Here is a 15,971-nt window from a genome sequence, read left to right as displayed (position 1 = left end):
CATCATGTAATATCTCGTAATGACAATGATGATAATGATGAAAATATCCTCATAAAATCATAAAAATCATAAAAATTCATAAAAATTCAAAAAATCATAAAAAACATAAAATCATAAAAAACATAATATCATAAAAAACATAAAATCATAAAATCCTCCCCGGGGTAACATCATGTAATATATCGTAATGACAATGATGATAATGATGAAAATATCCTCATAAAATCATAAAAATCATAAAAAATCATAAAAATTAAAAAAATCATAAAGATTAAAAAAATCATAAAAAATCATAAAATCCTCCCCGGGGTAACATCATGCAATATCTCGTAATGATAATGATGATAATGATAATATCCTCATAAAATCATTAAAATCATAAAGAAATCATTAAAATCCAAAAATTCATAAAATCATAAAAATCATAAAATCCTCCCCGGGGTAACTTCATGCAATATCTCGTAATGACAATGATGATAATGATATTGATGATAATATCCTCATAAAATCATAAAAATCATAAAATCATAAAAATTAAAAAAAATCATTAAAATCCTCCCCGGGGTAACATCATGCAATATGTCGTAATGATAATGATAATGATGATAATATCCTAACAAAATCATAAAAATTCATAAAAATTCAAAAAATCATAAAAATCATAAAAAACATAAAATCATAAAATCCTCCCCGGTGTAACATCATGCAATATGGCGTAATGATAATGATGATAATATCCTCATAAAATAATAAAAATCATAAAAATTCATAAGAATTATAAAATTATAAAAATCATAAAATCCTCCCCGGTGTAACATCATGCAATATGGCGTAATGATAATGATGATAATATCCTCATAAAATAATAAAAATCATAAAAATTCATAAGAATTATAAAATTATAAAAATCATAAAATCCTCCCCGGTGTAACATCATGCAATATCTCGTAATGATAATGATAATGATAATGATGATAATAATAATGATAATGATGCGTCACCCTCTCCTCCTCCTTCTCCTCCTCCTCAAAAGGGGGATCATCCATCATGCAATATCTCCTAATGATTCCATCGGTAAAACAACAGGGTAAAACCTTTCATCCAGTCTAAGGTTGATCCATTTGTTAAGTAAAGATGCCAGAGGTAAATAGGTGAGTTTCCTGAAAATCTAAACTAAATAAATGACTCAATAAATATATATATAATTGCCATTAAATGTACCAAAATATTAAAAATAAATGTAGCCATTGATTTATTGATAAAATGTGGAATAAATTAATATTACTGTTTAAATTTTTGTTTTTTATTATTTATCTTTGTATTAATTACCCTATCTACTCTTCTATTTTCTTCTCTTCTATTTATTTATGTATTTATATTTATTAACTTTTCATTGTATTTATTTAGAATTTATTTTATAAAGTTACTATCTCTCTATCTATCTATCTATATATATATATTTATATATGATATGTATATATATTCATTTATTTCAAATGTATTTATTCATTATTAAATGTATGTATTTATGCATTATTTTCCCTTTGCATTTCCCCCATTTATTTCCCCAAACGTTTTTATTTCTTTTTACATTTCTGCTTCATTACATTTTTTGTCTGTTCAAAATGTACCTTAAAGGGAGATTTGTCAAGTATTTTATTCAATTCAATTTATTTCAATTCAATTCAATTCAATTTATTTTTGTATAGCGTCAAATCACAACAGAAGTTATCTCAAGACGCTTTATATATAGAGCAGGTCTTAGACCGTACACCATAGTTTAGAGACCCAACATGATCCACCAAGCGCGCTGTGGCCAGGAAAAACTCCCCGATTACTGGGAAGAAACCTGGAGCAGAATATTATTTTTATATTAATTTATACTCTTATCAACATGGGAGTGGACAAATATGCTGCTTTATGCAATTGTATGTATATATTTATTATTGGAAATCAATTAACACAAAACAATGACAAATATTGTCCAGAAACCCTCACAGGTACTGCATTTAGCATAAAGAATATGCTCAAATCATAACATGGCAAACTGCAGCCCAACAGGCAACAACAGCTGTCAGTGTGTCAGTGTGCTGACTTGACTATGACTTGCCCCAAACTGCATGTGATTATCATAAAGTGGGCATGTCTGTAAAGGGGAGACTCGTGGGTACCCATACAACACATTTTCATTAACATATATTGAGGTCAGAGTTCAAGGGACCCCTTTGAAAATGGCCATGACAGTTTTTCTTCGCTAAAATTTAGCGTAGGTTTGGAGCGTTGTTTAACCTCCTCCTCGACGAGCTAGTATGACATGTTTGGTACCAACGGATTCCTTAGGTTTCCTAGTTTCATATGATACCAATTTCTTCACTTTAGCTTCGCAAGTTACGTTAAAGCGTTAAAGAAATTAGTGGCGTTATCATCGCGTTAACTTTGACAGCCCTAATTAATGTTTAATTTTAAGGCAGTTTTTGGACACAGATATCTTTGTCCTCGAAAGACATCAGAGCAACTTTTTAGGGTTAAAATCTTCAATAAAAAACAGTGAAACTGTGATTTACTCAACAAGTTTATTTCTTATTCAGAGTGAAACATGACATGTTTGTTACATGACTGATATCCATGACTAAATAATCCATATTATTCTACAGAGAGTCCCATCAGTTATCTCCATATCCTCCAGCTGTAGAATAAAAAGCCCACACAGTTCTAGATTTTACCAAAGAGGTTGGAAATGGACACAACGTTATGATGCTACTATGTAAACTCTGGTAAGAAAAAAGTACACAATATCTCTTTTAAACAATTCTAAACAAATTAATCAAAATGAATACTTTGAACAAAGGCACAAGTAAAAGTATTAAGAGGAATAGTTTGACATTCTGGGAAAAACACTTCAACACCTCCAAAAAGAGCTGGTACATGAGACATAGCTGCGTAACCCTTTTTAACTTCTCATCTAACTCTACACAAGGATGGATTTCCAAAAATGTGGAACTATTCCTTTAACAAAAACTAAAATGATACAAGCTCAGAGTCATTAAATGGTGGGAAATGATGGGAGCAGGTGTGTAGATTTCTTAATATGCCTGGTAATGAGACTAGTTTGACTGGGACTGTGGGGGTCACTGACTGGTCCGGACAGAGGAGTCACACTCGGGGTGCAAAAGTCATTCATCATTCTTGTCTTCCTCCTCTACCTCTGCTGCCTCGACTCCTTCCTCCTCCTCCCCCTCCTCAGCATGTAATCCCTCTTCGCCAACCTCATCGTGCACCACATATCCCTCCTCCTCCTCTCCAACTTCAAAACCTTCCTCCTCCTCCTCCTGGTTCCCCTGCTCCTCCTCTCCCTGGTTCCCCTGCTCCTCCTCTTCCTGGTTCCCCTGCTCCTCCTCTTCCTGGTTTCCCTGCTCCTCCTCTCCCTGGTTCCCTTGCTCCACCTCTCCCTCATCCATCTTTTCCTCCACCTCTTCTGCTGCTGCTGCTGCTGCTGCTGCTGCTTCTTCTTCTTCTTCTTCTTCTTCACCCTCGACAACCTCTTGGCTGGTCTCCCCCTCATCCACCGGCTCATCCTTGACTGTCACTGCCTCCGTCTGGCCGTCTGCTGTCTCACTTGTTAACTCCAACTCAGACACGTCCATCACCATGGAGTCCTCTGGATCCTGGTCGTCTTGGTTGCCAGTGAACGGGTTTTCACCCTGACGATAAAACAACGTTTATAAGTGAGATTGTTTCTGTGAGCGCCTGCATTCACGATCAGTTAGATTCAAGTCTCAGAGATGGTATTCTGTAAAGTTCTAGATGATCTATAGACACATACAACAAGAAAATACAGTATATGTATAGCTAATATGCACACTTTGTTTATTTATCGCTAGTCATATAGTCATATAGCCTCCAGCTAACACTGTGACGTCATCATGACGTCAACACAAAAAGGGACTATACTCATCTGCAAAGCAGGAGCACTGGTAACTATTCATAGCATGCATTTTGATTTCCAGCTCACGCCCAGCTATGTGATGACAGTGTACATACCTTGAGGTAGCTCTCCAGCTTCTTGCCAATGAGTTTGTGGTTGAGGATGCTGCGAGCAACTGACAGACTGGCCCTCTTGGACTGCTCCATCATACCCTAGAATCACAGACAGGAGTCACTCACAGGGCAGAGTGCAACACATCCAAAGATCAAACAGCATTACAGGTCCATAGGTTTCTAACCGTATACTGGACCAGTCAGGATTTGGACCGTGGTGCATTTTCAGCTTTTACAGTTCATTGTAACACCGTTGTACAACAAGTAGTGGATCGAAAAAAAACTGCGCTGACATTTAACCCAATTCAATTAATGTTATAAAACACAAGTTCTTCCCTCGACAGCATTCAATTACAAATGTTGGTGCACCTTCATTCTCATAGATATCGTTTTGGCCTATAGGACACTGTTTAATGTAGGGCAATCGTGATTATCACTTTGGCCATAATGGTGCCGCCATATAAACTAGTCAGCAGAAGAAAGGCGCTTTTAGTTTTCTATATAATAATAATAATAATAACAACAACAACAATAATAACAAAAATAAAGATCTACCTTCCGGTTGTAGTTATGGTCATGAGACTTGATATGTTTCTGTATCAGGTGTGGCTGCATGGGAATGAAAAGGTCACATGCTGCGCAGTGGGCAGCTTCCACCTTCCTCATGAAGTGCTCCATACCGAGATCTACACAGATGAGAGACATGTATGCAATGAGCAGTCACTTAAATCTCTCAAACACACACACATACACACTCACAGAGCTGCTGCTGCTGCTGCTTACCCCTGGTGAGGTCCTGCTCTTTGTACACCTGGCAGATAGCAGCACTGTGGTTTTCCAACTGGCCGACCCTCTGCTCTGTCTTCTTAAACTTGTTCTGCAAATAGTCCTACAAACACAAAACCAGAAAGTCTTTATTAGTTTAAACTCCATGTTTCATCAGTGACCCCGCTGACCCTGCTGCATGTTCAAAAATAATCACCACTAAATTCTACATGCAGGAATCGTTGAGATCATAATCTGTGAACAGTTCTGGTCTTCTTAAAAATTATTAGAGTTAGAAATGGATAACTGATTCTGTTTCCAACTTAAAAAAATACCAGCAACAACTTAAAATATCATGGAATTCAATACAATAACCTGGCAATGAAAACTGCCTTAGGGAAAATGTTAAATTTTTTGTTATTAGCGTTAGCTAAATCTGCCGTCTCTGGAAGAGTTATGTGTGTTTTGACGGACAAACGCACGATAAATATGGGTGACAGAACCTGCCAAAATCGAAAATTAATAAATTAATAAATTAATAAATAAATATGCCATTAAATGCACCAAAATTAATATAAAAAATAAATGTAGGCATTAATTAATTTATGAAATGTGATATAAATTGATATTTCTGTTTTATTTTGCTTCTTTAGTTATGACAGCCCCCTCATTTGCATTATGAAGCAGAAATGCATAGAAATGTATAAAGAAAAGAATAAGTTTGGGGAATAAATAGGGGGGAAATGCAAAAGGAAAATCATGCATAAAAAATAGACAAAGCTCGGTCACCTGGAGGAAGTCTGTGGTGGGCTTGGACAGTTGGCCAGAGAGGAACTTAAAATGGTCCTTGTGGAAGCGACTGTCAAGATGAGTTTCCATTTCTTCCTTGTAGAACGAACGGAACTTGCACACAGAGCAGGCGAACATCACCCTGAAGAAAAATAGATACAGTGATGAAACCAAGTCTGATAATAATCTAAATTACTACACAATCACAAACCATGGATGTGGTAATATACAGTGGAAACCATGGCAATAAAGGGTGAGGGTGAGGCAGTATATCTGGACTCTGCGGTAAGTTCTCTCACCTTTCCAGGAAGCCCCTCCTCTTCCTCATCTTTGGGTGCTTGTCCTGACCTTGGGTCGGAGTCTGTTTGCCCTGCGGACTTTTCTTCTCCTCCTGTTTGGGTGACGCTAAACACAAGAGCGGAAGTTAGGCATGCCGAGATATCCATGAGAGGTTAGTTAGCTGATGTAGACCGACAAAGAGAAACATCTGTAGTTGAGCTTACCTTTATCTCCATCTTCATCAGGTTGTGTCTCCTGTGAAGAAAAGTATCCCATTACTTATTTTCTTTAGAGACATGCGTTGATAACTTCTAACAGGTTTAGGGTTGTATCAAATTACTTTTTTTTACATTCAAAGTTTCTATTGAGGTTTTCAAATGTCATATTTTATGACGTATCCTTGAACAAAATCCTCAATTTGAATGAAGTGATTCATCAGATTAAATGAGTTACTGTTTTTTTATTAAATGAACTTTATTTAATGAATATAACTCATCAGTGTGTTCCTCCCTTTGTGTGCAGTGAGCAGGAGAGCAAACAGGTTTTTTTTGACCGCAGTGAAAATGTTGTTTTTGAAAGGCTAAACGCCGTTTTCATAATTTTGGCATCAACTTGGTACCAAAGTATCGGTTTCCATGACATCCCTAGTTTATTCATGAGGGTAAAGTGTTGATATAGCACAATAAAGCCACATTTAAGACTTTATAGGCAGATGTACTCACCACAGCTTCAGCTTTTGGTTCAATGTCATCACCATTTTTCTCTGCTTGTTCTGTGGAAACAGATCACATCAACATCAAACCCAAATAGACATGGAAATGTTGTTTGTTTTTTATTATATCAATAATTTGTTGAAATACCTTGGGTATCTTCTGACCCTGCACTCTCCGTCTTGTTCATCTTGGACTCTGGCTCATCAGCAGCAGTAAGTGTCTGCTTTCTCTTCTTTTGGACCTCACGCTGTGGCTTCACCTGCTACAGTCGACACCATCAATTTGCACTCACAGATACAAAAACATGTGGGCAATACAGCCAGAAGTCATCATCAACACGTCAGTGGTTTCTAAACTTAATGTTTGCCAAAGCCAATTAGCAGAGTTGGTGTGTCTTCCTTCTCTGGGCATTTGCTCATCAATAGTGTTAGCCTTATCTTAAGACTGCCCAGGGTTGGGGCAAAAAAGAGTAAAGAAAAAATAAAAATAAAACCCACAAAGTGAAATCATTCAACACCCAACAGGTAAACAAGACAAAGAATTGGGCAGGGAGAGTTGTCACTTGCCTTTACTGTACAAAAGGGGCAGCTCCATGAGGCATTTCTGACCACATTAAATAAGGGCTGGGCGAGTTAGAAGGGCAAGTGATGTGTCAAATGTGTGTCTGGGATTATTTGGGACAAATTGCTTTGCATGGCACATAGCAGGAAGTAGCACTTTAGGCTGACTTGCCAGTTGGTTGAGGATAGAAAAAGGAGGGAATCAGAAAGGGCTTAACTGTCGCCCAGTGTCTGAGGAGGTCTTATTTGGCTGGAGGTACTTACTTTGTTGAGGGGTCTCTTGCGGCCTCGCTGGCGGCCAGCCCGTGGGCCCCCTCCAAAATGCCTCCCTGGAAAGTCGTGAGGCCCTTGAGTGGAACCCTGATGGAAGCCCCCACTCTCGGGGTACATACGGTTGGACAGGAGGGATGGGAGCTTGCCTCTACCACCTCCTGGAGAGCGGCCGCGGTGGGACTGGCCACCACTGCCACTTCCCCGCCCACCTCCGCCTAATGGAGTGGGGTCAGACCTGCGGCTTCCAAACCCTCCTCCTCCTCCTCCTCCTCCTCCTCCTCCAGCTCCTCGACCCCCGGCACTTCCACCCCTTCTGGGGGAACGTCGGCCTGCTCCAGGCCATCCTCCACCTCCAGAACCTCCTCCCTGGCCAGTGTTGAAGGACTCCCTCATATTCTGTCGCATTTTAGCGACTCCATAGGAAGAGGAGGGGCTTTCAAAGCCTCCTCCTCCCCCTAGCCCAATTCCCCCTCCGAAGCCCGAGCCTCCTCGCTGACTCAACAGCATGTTGTCCTCACGGCCATCGCTATAACCATAGCTGCTACCGCCGCCAGATCTGTAGAGATCTCGGGAGGAGGTGAGAGCGGAGGCGCGCGAGTCGAATGACTCGTAGTGGTCATACCTGCGGGAGGGAGGGAGAGGGTTGATAGAGACGAGCAGAGAGCAAGGGAGGCCAGCCAGGTTTGGATTTCTCCACCTGCTATTCCTTCTCCTCCGTGGTCTCGCTTTCTCCTTTTGTTTTCTTGTCACTCCCAGCTTTATTTCAGCAACCACATTAGATCAGAAATTGATGATCCAAAACAAGTTAACACTCTGCTTGTGGTCTTTCATAACACAGTAATGATTTTTCTCTTATCATTAAGATTACAGAAACTCATCCAGCCACATTCTCTGGTGGAGGTCAAACCTGCAGATTAGGGGGAATGCAGTTTCTTAGGCTGTGAACCTTGAACAGACATGACCTTGGTCCATCAGAGCCAGTGATGTCTTAAGACAGATGCAAGAGGTGACATATCCGGGGAAGTGACTGGATTATGGTAAATACTCAACAAAGGGGATGAAACATAAACTGGGGAGTTTTTTTCCGATGTTTTTGTAGATACAGTAGGCAGCTTGCAACTAACAACTGAGCTTGACAGAATAATAATCAAGCTAACACCTGTAAACTCATCTCTCTTGCGTAACCTAAAGCCAGAACACAGGGTTAGGTCACATGGAGGATGAGAGAAACAAAGTGTGGGAACAAATAAAAACAAAAGGCAAGACAAAGGTAAAGATGGACTGGCTTCATGTGCAGGGATGTCAATCTTTTACAAATGGAAAAGTTGGTCTATGATTGCACCTCCAACGAGGGGGGGTCATGCATTTTCTTCCCAGCAATCAGACAAACCACAACATAGCGAATGGAGGGCAGTCAAAGCTTCTGAGGGATTTAAATGCAGCCTGTGAGCCACTTGCACCCTTTTCATCCCAAACAGGAAGTGAATCATTTTCACAAAGGCTGAGTGTGCAGCCAAAGTTAATGCCCGAGGAGGCTAAAACAGCCATATTTACTCTAGCAAACTGACCATTATAAAACAATAACAACTAAGTTTCCATTAGGTCTGGGACGATACAACTATCTCCCGATTTGATACCATCACGATCGGGTGCTGATTCAATATACATATATATTGCGATTCGATATTAGGATTTATTTTGATTTTTGTTATCTTTTTTAACACTAGACCATTGGGAAAAGTTGAATCACACATTTCTAGGGACTTTTACTTTGGAAAATATCTAAATTAATCCAGTAAAAATGTTTGATTTTCAGCATGTATGTAGTCAGAGATGTCCTGAAGTCAAATATATCAGTCATTGTCAGGAATTATTTTCCCCCAGCAACCCAAAAATCAAAGAATAAAGACATTTCCCTCTCATATTAGTGGTATTTTCTTTTTAGTTTAAAAGGGACATGTAATGTTTTATACTTCTGGTGAATATAATATAATCAATCTTATTTCTATATATGTATGTTGTATATACAGTTCCCTTTGTTAACACCTTATTTTGAAACCCGGACGTAGTCTCACGTGTATACTTCCTCTAACTTCTCCAACTACGTCGCTAGCTCTCCCGCTCCTCGCCTCACTGCTAGATACTGCCAGATTCTACATACTGGATCTTTACATATGACAACAGAATAGAAATAATTTAGTTTTACTTTTGTTTTTACTGGGGTCCGGTAGTCGCTTTCAGTCCGAAATAGCGGAAGCATAGCCCTGCTGCTGGGTTTCCGGCAGTGTATTACAAGCCCGCCGTAACATTAGCGAGTATGCGACGGTGTATATGAAGTTATCAGTAACGTAATAGCTGTGAACGAAGCAGAGCAGTGTGTACAGTTTATTTGTTGGTGAATAAATGGTCCTAAAGACCCAAGCCAAGTTCCTGTGTCTTGCCACCTGCTGATTAAAGTGAAGGTGGTCAGCCCTGTGCATAGCGACAACTCCAGCTAAGTCTCACTTAAGGTGGACCAGCTATTCTCATTTTAGCGACAAGCCATATGCTCAGCTTTTAAATTTTTTTTTTATATTTCTTTTAACTGTTTAACTGATCATTAATCGGTCAAAACTATTTTTGTCGGTTAACGGTTAATTATTACATCCCTATTACTTATGCTATGTTATTTAACTTTTTAACATGAAAGACACGGCTGGGAAATGTAATACTCTCACTGGCATGGACGGGTGGTAGTGGTATCTGACTGTTGTGAGCAGTATAGAGCAGAAAAAGGAAAAACAAGTTATTACCTGTCACCCCGAGTCCCTTTCAACCCCCCCTCCAACTGAGTGAGCATGTCCAGGCGCTGGTTAATCTTGGCAATGACTGCATCTGCGCCTGTGGATGAGAGAGGAGAGAGTCCTCTCTTCATGTGGCCTCCTCCTCCTCCCCCATAACCCCCGAGCCCAGACATGGAGTCTTTATAACCTCCCCCATACAGGTCAAAGCCTCCAGAACCTGACAAAGAGAGGAATCAAAAGGTGTTAATAGGAATACTATATATGGGTGTCCTCCTTGTGTTATTATGCAATACTATACTATATTCACTCATGTCCTCACCTCTGCTGCCTGACCCGCCACCTCCCCAACTGGAGTAACCTACAAAAAGGAGAGAAAACATTAATATTAGCAAACTGAAAGGTGATTGAAGCCGATATATAAATGTATACAAATAGGGCTGAAACGAGCAATTCGCTAACTTAAAATCGTCGATGCAAAGAAGCTTTGTCTCATCCATACAACTATATACATTGCATTGTGTTTGGATGATTATTAGTTTTGCACAACATGCTTACGCTGTGGACAAGAGACGCGAAGAAGATGACAACGGCGAAGATGTATAGGCCTACCTTTTTAAAAGTAATGTAAAATTATTATTATTTTATTTTTTGCAATTCAGAAAATGTTTTCTTTAAAACCGCGAATGTAATATGGCACTTAAATGCATGAAGGTTTGGTTTAGTTTTGACAGATAATATTATTGTATGCAATTTAAGCAATAAAAATGTGGATTTTTCTAAAAAGGAAACCATTTAGTTGTTCATTTTAAAAGACATGACTGATCTTCTCGTTTGTATATTTACTATTGCTCTTTAATATAGCAAAAGTATTTCTTATCCGATTACTCGATTAATTGATAGAATAATTGGAATCACGAAGATACTTGATAGCGGCAGCATTACATTTAATTAACCAAATTTAGACATTTGGTTACCATACGGCTGTGTAATTCAAAATTCTTTGTGTCATTTTTCAATTCCAGCAAAGTGGTCATTGGCAATAAAAATCTTTGTCTCAGGTTCCTTCAACAATGCTCTTAAAATATGTATTTATAAAAGGGGAAATCACACAAGTGAATGTAAAAGCAAAATGATAATCCAAGGCATAAACTATTGTCGTTAAAATAAATATAAACACAAGTTAATGTAAAATAGTAATGTCAATTTGTAATTTTGTTGACAACAGTATTTCAGATGGGAAAACTGAATGTAAACAGGATGTAGTATGTATATGCATGATGAGAAGTAACATGTGTACACAGAGGTGCAGAAAGGAATGTAGTATGTATAGAGAAGTAATATATACTCTATGAATATGTATACACAGAGGTGTAACAGTTTGTAAACTGTATGAAAAGTATATAAGGTAAGTAAAGGTAAAGCAGTCATAGTCATGCAAGTTGTCTAAAATGATATAAAGCAGTATAAACAAGACTTAATAAATAAGCTGAAATGTGTCCCAGAGGTGTTCAACTGGATGTTCAATAGCTTCTTATCAGACAATGACTCTGTTTCTGTTGTGAAAACTGAATGTAAACATGATGTGGTATGTATATGCATGATGAGAAGTAATAAATATGTTTGTGAATATATACTGTATATATAGTATATATACACACACAGAGGTGTAACAGTTTGTAAACAGTATGTAAAGTATATAAGGTAAGTAAAGGTAAAGCAGTTATAGTCATGCAAGTAGTAAGTTGTCTAAAATGATATAAAGCAGTATAAACAAGACTTAATGAATAAGCTGAAATGTGTCCCAGTAGTGTTCAACTGGATGTTCATTAGCTTCGTATCAAGGCAAGGCAGCTTTATTTGTAGAGCACATTTCAGCAACAGGGCAATTCAAAGTGCTTTACAGAAACATTCAAGAACATTGCGACAAAGTGCAAAAGAACATTAAGACATAATTAAAACAGTGATAATCAGTCAATCACATATCAGTGACTCTGTTTCTGTTGTACTGGCTTAACTTGGTGCAAAATGGGAAATTCAGAACTGTATTTTATGTAAATAAAGTCACAGCATGTTATGGAGGCATGTTTGATGAGGCGGACATTTTATTAACTACCCTTTAAAACTATTTTTTTCACCCCACATTGACTCATTTTCACAGAATTAGCCAGCAGATTTTAGCAAAGATTCAACGCCCAACAGCAACAGCAGCCCAACACTGGGCCGCACAGCGCTCTGTGTTAGCATGTTAGCATGTTAGCACATAAACAGCCTGGAGGCGAAGAGGCTAACCTAGCTAGCCTAGCTGAATGTTATCTAACCGGCCTGGGATGCCGTTAACGGTTTGTTCTGAAATGACTGTTGTTAAACGGAAAACTACAACAGGTAGGAAACATATCAGCTACTTAACAATTAGCAAAACGCTTCTTTGTTTCAAGCTACAGCTGTTGGTTGTTGCTGCTGGCAAGCTAACAAGCTAACGGCTAACAAGCTAACACGCTAACCGTTGGTTGTTGATGCTAAAAAGCTAACAAGCTAACGGCTAACCGTTGGTTGTTGATGCTAAAAAGCTAACAAGCTAACGGCTAACCGTTGGTTGTTGCTGCTGGCAAGCTTTTTTATTAATTTACAAACAACATGGCTCATAGATCATTGCATTCAAGTAAAAGGACAAGGTGCATACAGAACAAGAACAAATAAAATATGTAAAATTATGTAGGTGTATACCTGTAATTCATATTCTTCTGTTACGCTAAGAAGTTTCAATGCATTTTTGTTTTTCATGACTTTAATGGCTTTTATGTAAGAAAGAAACTCAGAATGAAACATATTAAACCTATAGGTTTCACTTTCATATACTTGGATTTGTGCAAATAAAATTTTCCAAGAATGAGAATGTTATTCAGCAGAAAGTCATCTTTGTTGTTGTGTATATGAGAACTATAAACAATGTCCTTTTGAGAGAAGTTTCCCAGATGAGAAACTTTTGGGAAAAGCCAGTCATGTATATCAGAAGCCATAAAGCTCCAGAATACATGCAATGAAAGAATAAATGATCAGTAGTTTCAGTATCATCACAAAATACAGTTATTGGTTTCAATTCCAAATTGTTGTCGCAACAAGTCACTGCATGGATATTATTATTATTATTATTATTATTATTATTATTATTAATAATAATTATATTATTATATCACTGGATGGATGGTGATACACTCCGTTTAATATTTTAATATGGATTTCTTTTGCTTTGGGAGTTATTGGGGAATTTTATATATTTAGTTCGTAACATGTGAATAGTTTCTTTCTGATAGATTTGTAAAATTGAGTTTCTGGAAGATACTATAGGGTATGATATGGCTTAAAAGATTACCCTACTTTTTTATTTTTAAAGATACTGATTTTAAAACATATTTGACTATGACTGAAAACTTAGATCTCAAATTCTAAATTGACTAAAGCTATTAAATTGTTTAGACATTTCAAATTTATTCCAATTGTTTAGCATACCACGAATTCATCTTTTCCTTTCCTTACAGTTGTTTGTTGTATAATTTATCATTTATTTTGATATTATTTTTTTTACTGTAAAATATTTTGCAGAATTGTAATGACAAATCTGAACATGCGATTATATTGTAATGAATTAAAAAAAAAAATTAAAAAAATCTATGAGCCATGTTGTTTGTAAATTTGAATTTGTTTAATAAAATTAAAAAAAAAAAAAAAAGCTGGCAAGCTAACACACTGCGGCTAACGAGCTAACAAAGCTAACGGCTAACACACTGCGGCTAACGAGCTAACAAAGCTAACGGCTAACACACTGCGGCTAACGAGCTAACAAGCTAACGGCTAACACACTGCGGCTAACAAGCTAACAAAGCTAACGGCTAACACACTGCGGCTAACAAGCTAACAAAGCTAAGAAGCTAACGGCTGTGTTTCACGGTAACAAAGCAACCGGCTAACAGGAAAGCTAATGAATAAATCAATGCAGCCACAGTGAAGGCGTCTGCACCACAGGTTAAGGCTCTAACGGTGGATAGTTACCGGAACCGTAGCTCCTGCCGTCCATGGTGTTTTAGTGTTAATCCGACCGAAACAAGCAGCTGCAGCTCCAACAGACAGTCAGCTTCAGTCTTCAGCTTCAGTCTCGCTGCTCAGAAGAGACGAGATGTACAGAGACGCAACCCAATCACGTGACCACCAAGGCCTCGTTACGTCACACAAGTAGGTCTGGATAGTGTTTGGAGTATCTCCCCCAATAAGCCTAAAATAAGATAAGATAAGATATTCCTTTATTAGTCCCGCAGTGGGGAAATTTTCAGTGTACAGCAGCAAAGGGGACAGTGCAAAAAACAAGATGCATCAGCTAAACAAAGTGTAACACAATATGAACCATTTAAATAAAAGGAAGTATAAGAATAGGAGCAGTATATACAGTATTGACAATAAACAGACTATTAACAAAATTGCACAAGTGGAAAATGATATTGCACAGTGAGAATGAATGATTGAATGAATGAATGAATGAATGAATTAATGAATTAATTAATGAAATTCCACCTGAAAATATCAGGTTATTGTCAGTTTTTTTGGTGTGTATGTGGTCTACTGGGAGCAGTGCTGGTTGTGGAGTCTGACAGCTGCAGGAAGGAAGGACCTGCGACGTGGATGAAAACATTTGCCAGCAGTATCAGATTGTTCAATATCAAGTCACTCTTAATGTCCTTCATGTTAATACCAAACACAATATTTTCTCTTGTGAGAGGAGCAAGTAGTTGGATTTTGGTTGACAGCCAGTCCTGCAAATCTTCCCAGAATGCTGCGGAATATATACAGTGGAAAAACAAGTAGCCATGGATAGTATTTGGAATATCTCCCCCAATAAGCCTACCTGTTTGATCCAGTTGGTGGTATCAAATTTCTATGAAAAATGTGACTTCTGTGTTGATAAAAAATCAATTAGCATTCCCCCCCTATTTATTTCCCCAAACTTATTTATTTCTGTATTGTTTTTTATACATTTCTTAATACATTTTTGCTTCATTATGCAAATGAGGTGGCTGTAATAAATGAAAAAAACTAATTAAAATATAAATATTAATTTACGTCACATTTCATCAATTAATTAATGCCTACATTTATTTTTAATATTATTTACTCTTCTGTTTAATTTTCCCTTTTATTTATTTATTTTTGAGTTTATTTATTTATTTTTAAGTCTATTGTCTATGTATTTATTTTCTGTTTATTTTTAAATGTTTGTATTTACATTAATAAAAGTGATATAACCACCCGTGTGACCAGTATGTAAAGCAGTCTGATCTTAATTTGAGATACTATAGCTTAATTACATATAATGTCAGCAAATTTTCCATCAACATGGTGTGTAATTGGCTTGTGTTACAAAAACAGAAACAATGCTCAAAATATATATATTCACAGTATATATCCTGAAAATTCAAATGAGGAAAATGGAGCACTGAATCACTCTGAGGCAAATAGCACACTATTAGGTAGTCAAATAGTGGCACCTTCTGGTCAATACTTAGTATTGAACATTATGAGACTACATAATGAAACATCTTTCATATTTTGTTTTATAAAACATATTTGTGTGTGTCAATACATCCAAAAGTATAGGGGGCGAATAGTGACTCTGACTGACAGATAAAGTCAGTCTATAAACAACCAATAAATCCAATTAATGTTTAAAGGATTAGCCTTCATTAAGTGATTGAAATTTCCACCAATGAGCTGAAGGTGCCACA

The 15,971-nt window shown here is 37.5% G+C and overlaps 1 protein-coding gene across 1 annotated transcript; it reads right to left on the bottom strand.

Annotated features, from left to right (window-relative positions):
• Nucleotides 1-2,554: 2,554 nt before the first annotated feature.
• akap8l (A kinase (PRKA) anchor protein 8-like) lies at nucleotides 2,555-14,397 on the bottom strand. The gene is made up of 13 exons (XM_037763546.1): nucleotides 14,248-14,397; nucleotides 10,520-10,558; nucleotides 10,210-10,417; nucleotides 7,409-8,039; nucleotides 6,732-6,846; nucleotides 6,594-6,643; nucleotides 6,096-6,126; nucleotides 5,892-5,997; nucleotides 5,593-5,734; nucleotides 4,822-4,927; nucleotides 4,594-4,724; nucleotides 4,042-4,137; nucleotides 2,555-3,701 (listed from the first exon to the last, which is right to left on the bottom strand). Exons 1-13 carry the CDS (start codon nucleotides 14,270-14,272, stop codon nucleotides 3,174-3,176), a joined length of 2,208 nt encoding a protein of 735 aa, XP_037619474.1. The 5' UTR covers nucleotides 14,273-14,397; the 3' UTR covers nucleotides 2,555-3,173.
• Nucleotides 14,398-15,971: the final 1,574 nt, after the last annotated feature.

This window comes from Sebastes umbrosus, chromosome 3 (assembly GCF_015220745.1).
Source record: "Sebastes umbrosus isolate fSebUmb1 chromosome 3, fSebUmb1.pri, whole genome shotgun sequence".
In the NCBI taxonomy this organism is placed as follows: domain Eukaryota; kingdom Metazoa; phylum Chordata; class Actinopteri; order Perciformes; family Sebastidae; genus Sebastes; species Sebastes umbrosus.
This window is presented reverse-complemented; position numbering and strand designations above follow the sequence as displayed.

Excerpts from the sequence above, each read along its gene's own strand:
- akap8l (XM_037763546.1), bottom strand. The coding sequence starts at position 14,272 with ATGGACGGCAGGAGCTACGGTTCCG. Across the intron at positions 8,040-10,209 it reads AAAGGGACTCGGGGTGACAG|GTATGACCACTACGAGTCAT; the intron begins GTAATAACTTGT and ends TCCCTCCCGCAG. Across the intron at positions 4,928-5,592 it reads CCACCACAGACTTCCTCCAG|GACTATTTGCAGAACAAGTT; the intron begins GTGACCGAGCTT and ends TTGTGTTTGTAG.